Source organism: Morus notabilis, unplaced genomic scaffold (genome assembly GCF_000414095.1).
Source record: "Morus notabilis unplaced genomic scaffold, ASM41409v2 Scaffold1266, whole genome shotgun sequence".
Lineage (NCBI taxonomy): Eukaryota > Viridiplantae > Streptophyta > Magnoliopsida > Rosales > Moraceae > Morus > Morus notabilis.
The window spans coordinates 36276-40261 of NW_010357930.1; the positions used below are offsets into that span (position 1 = coordinate 36276).

Below are 3986 nucleotides of genomic sequence, written 5' to 3' on the forward strand. Positions count from 1 at the left end.
CGTACGCACTCTAATAAACGTTTTTTTTTTTAAAACATGGACACAAGAAAATATGTGGAATAAACACAAATAAGATAACGCACATAAAAAAGAAAAAACACGCTGCCATAATTTCTCAGTTATTTAATTCCGGTTCTGTTTTCTTCATTCCAAAAAACCAAATTAAACCAGAAAAAACCCGCAAGAAGACCTCGAAAGAACAAAACTCGACTCATGGGGAAAACCTTTATTGGGTAAATTGCTTGCAAAATGACCTCCAAAGAACAAAACTACTTGATTATTGGGGTAAATCCAACATCGGCAACAAATCTATAAGTTGTATACCCAAACAATTAACAGAGTCTGCCACCAGCAATTAACAATTGATCAATCACATGCCCCCACAATGTATGTGTCCATGATATACCAATCAATTAATTGTTGAATGAAACCAATAGTTAACTACAAATAGACATAGTGAATGCATCTTCACTTTTTGACGATTGATATACATACACCAACCGTCAAATTATGTCTAGTATGATGAGCTTTATATTCTCTCTTCTTTTCTATTTCTCACTCCGGCATTAGAAACATATCACGACAAAGTTGAAGCACAATCCACACAATAGTTTCCAACATAATCCTTAGCTCTAACAACTACCTTGTAAATCTTTCATATACATTGCATTAGCATGAAAGGCAATCAAAATTGAGAAAACCCAAAGTAAAATGGTCATTTTGTCGCCAAAAGAGAGGAGAGGTATATAGAGGCATGGAAGGCAACAAATTTCTTCGAAAAAAAGGGGGGAAAATAAAGAAGAAAAAGAAAGCAAACAACTAAAGAGGTCAATGTAGGCAAGGATAGGAAATTGCCTATTTCATGTGAAGCCCACTTCACCTAACTACTTACAGCCATACATCAACTAAAAATACTATTTATGTAAAAGTAACTTATTTCATTCCCTGATCAGTAAAAATTTTTGTCTCAAAACAAAAGAACTTGTAATTCAATCTCTCCTTTGACTAAAATAACGTAAAATAAAAGAGTTATTACCTCCCTTTAAGAAAATAAATAAATAAATAAAATGAAAGGGAAAAAAGTCACGAAGAAACATATAAATAAATAAATAAAACGAAAGGGAAAAAAGTCAGGAAGAAACATTCTTATGTTTATTTAGCTTATATAACAATATGTACATAACTTGGTCAAAATCAGTTGTTTTTCATACGATAAAGAAGAGTGAATAAAAATAATAACTCATATATATCAAAATAGAAAGCGGCGGTCTACATGCTGATGGACCATTTCACAGCTCTTAATTGTGATTGAGAGCACAAGATACGAAAACATTTGTACACACTAGCCTCCACTCCATGTAGAACATTTGATTTCTCCTCTCATAGGAGCAGTGATGAATGTACCAACTAGCAACAACCATAGAAACAAAAAAGATAGCCTTAGCTACATCTCCAACAAGTGTGATATCTCAAGTTGAACTTGGAAAAAGTAGCAACAGTATAAAATCTCACATTTCTTGTCTTTGCAGTATTGATATCGACAGTTTTCTTTGTTTTTGAGGAATCTTCAACACCTCCCTGATCCAACCTGGCTTTTTTTGCTTGTGGCTTGACTTTTATGATCATACCTATGGGACGAGCAGGAGGATTCTTCTTCCCAGCTGCCTTCTGTTCCTGCAGGCAGAAACAGATTGCATTTAGCTGCCACCACCTACAAATGACGAACACCAGAAACAAGACGAGAACAGAACTCTCCCTCTTTCTCCCTCACACACAGGTTGCATTAAAGACCAAAGCTCCCACCTATCACAAAGAGCCTAACAAGAAGAGACTGGTTTCTTTTCACACAGTCCATTAGGAAAGACTACCTGAATAGGCGTTAAGGTCACTACAACTATAAATCCCTCAACTAAAAGCCTGTTTCATTCTTGAACTATTACCAACCTTTGATGTTTCTGCAGGTTTGTAAATGCAAAATCACCTAGAGAAAATTCAAACGGAACATAAACAAAACAAATAAGAAACCAACCTGGACTACGGGAACAGGAGGCGTTTCCTTAAGCTCGTGTGCAATCATAGACTGTACTGCTACTGCTGCCTGAACCGGAAAGCAAAACATTAATGACTTGACATGATATAAGGTGAAATGATTCAAAAGCACCACATTGATTCCTTTAAGGGGAAAAAAAAATGAAATCGTGTGAAGGCATCTGTGAGTGCCAAAGGAAACTATGTTTGGAAGATAAGATGCTTGGCAATAACTATGTAAAAAAAAAGGGCAACATAATGATCAGCACATTTAGGCTGCACTCCGCAGAAGTTTATTACATCACTAAGGCATACATAATAAGCATAAACATGGATGCAAACATACAGTTACAATCACCTCAACCTTTCTCACGTTGTATGCATTGCATATCAAAAACCACCTTAGTGATTACTGTACCTATATAGGTTCTTTCTGTGGAAGATTGACATTTTTACCGATGTAACTTTCATCGGTTTTAGATTTTACAGACAACGAGGGCAGGGCATTATCTAAACAACATTTCCATAAACACAGAGATACTCATTGTTGCCGAGTAATAGCAGAAATTTGGGCTAATAATCTATCATACCAACTCTAATTGATTCTACTTAGTAATATTAATAACAATCTGAAAATACAATAATCTTAGTTGTTCTCTTACAAGTTCTAATTTGTCAAGAAACTCAGTCTCTTATGCTACTTTCCAAAGCTTTAGGAGGCCCTGCGGGAAAAAAAAAAAGAGTGACGAATATTTTACCCAAACTGACTATCTTATGCTACTTTCCAACAAAAGTCTGAAACTTGATTATCCTAAATCACCAGAAAAAAATGTAATTCTAGGGCTTTCATCTTCAAGAATAAGATAGAAAGAAAGAAACATACGAATGAATAATTGAATTAGAGAATTAAAGGACAAATTAAAGATGAGATTCACCTGCTCCTCCGACACGAAATTCATAAGCCTGACGGGGGACCGCGTCGATTCTTCAGCCATCTTTCTTTCGATTTGGAAAATTGGAAATTAGAAATTAGAAATTCAAATTTCTTTCGTCCGAGAAGAGTCTGCCATTGGAACCGAGAAGGAGGTCTCGGAAAGCTTCGTTAGGGTTCGGGAATCGAGGAGAGAGAAGCCGGTGACGGGTGGTGGATGCGTAGAGAGCTCGGAGTTGGTTCGGGAGCTTCGAAGCCATGGCGTCGATGGTCAATGGCTGGAGTTCGGTGGTCGAGCAAAGAATGGCTTTTCCTTTTCATTCCCCCCAACCAAACACAGCCTGAAGAGATTCCAATTCCGTTTCACCCTACGAAAACAACATCAATACCCTAAAAACGACGTCAAAAAAAGTTTACTGCTGAGTTAAACGACTAAAACTTTTGAGTACAAATTTACATGTTCATCTCTTTCTAATAATTCCTCAATTTTGTCAGCCTTTCATATACCTTTTTTTGGTGCAGAACCTGACAAAATTAAGGAATTATTGGAAGGGGAACATGTGGATGGAAGAATTCATGAGAGTTGAATAAAAGACTGAATACAACTATGAATGACAAAGGAAATCGTAATTTATAATATTTTTTTCTTTGAATCCTAATAGAACTACAATTAATAATCATAACATAACTCGAATTAGTTTAATGATAAATATAATGATAACACAAAAAAAAATTAAAATAATAAGTCTAAATTAAAAGATAAATCCAAATAAATCCCAATAATAATTGACAAAATGCACCAAATAACAATTTTTCATATATGGCAAGGAAAGATATCGCATATTTTTTAAAACATAGTAGTAAATTGTAATTCATCTTTTTCTCTTTAAAATAAAATATTTTATTCCATTTTTACCCTATTTTTTCTAATAAATTTGTAACTTATGCGTATGGAAATAAATAGTAGAGATGATTCTTTGAACAATTTAATAGAATACCTGATGGGTTCAAACTTTATCAGTTATTT

General features: G+C 34.7%; 1 protein-coding gene across 1 annotated transcript; it reads right to left on the bottom strand.

Moving 5' to 3' along the window:
- Nucleotides 1-1171: 1171 nt before the first annotated feature.
- On the bottom strand, nucleotides 1172-3410 carry LOC21385399. The gene is made up of 4 exons (XM_024177208.1): nucleotides 2964-3410; nucleotides 2030-2098; nucleotides 1513-1674; nucleotides 1172-1407 (listed from the first exon to the last, which is right to left on the bottom strand). The coding sequence occupies exons 1-4, from the start codon at nucleotides 3021-3023 to the stop codon at nucleotides 1381-1383; spliced, it is 318 nt and encodes a 105-aa protein (XP_024032976.1). The 5' UTR covers nucleotides 3024-3410; the 3' UTR covers nucleotides 1172-1380.
- Nucleotides 3411-3986: the final 576 nt, after the last annotated feature.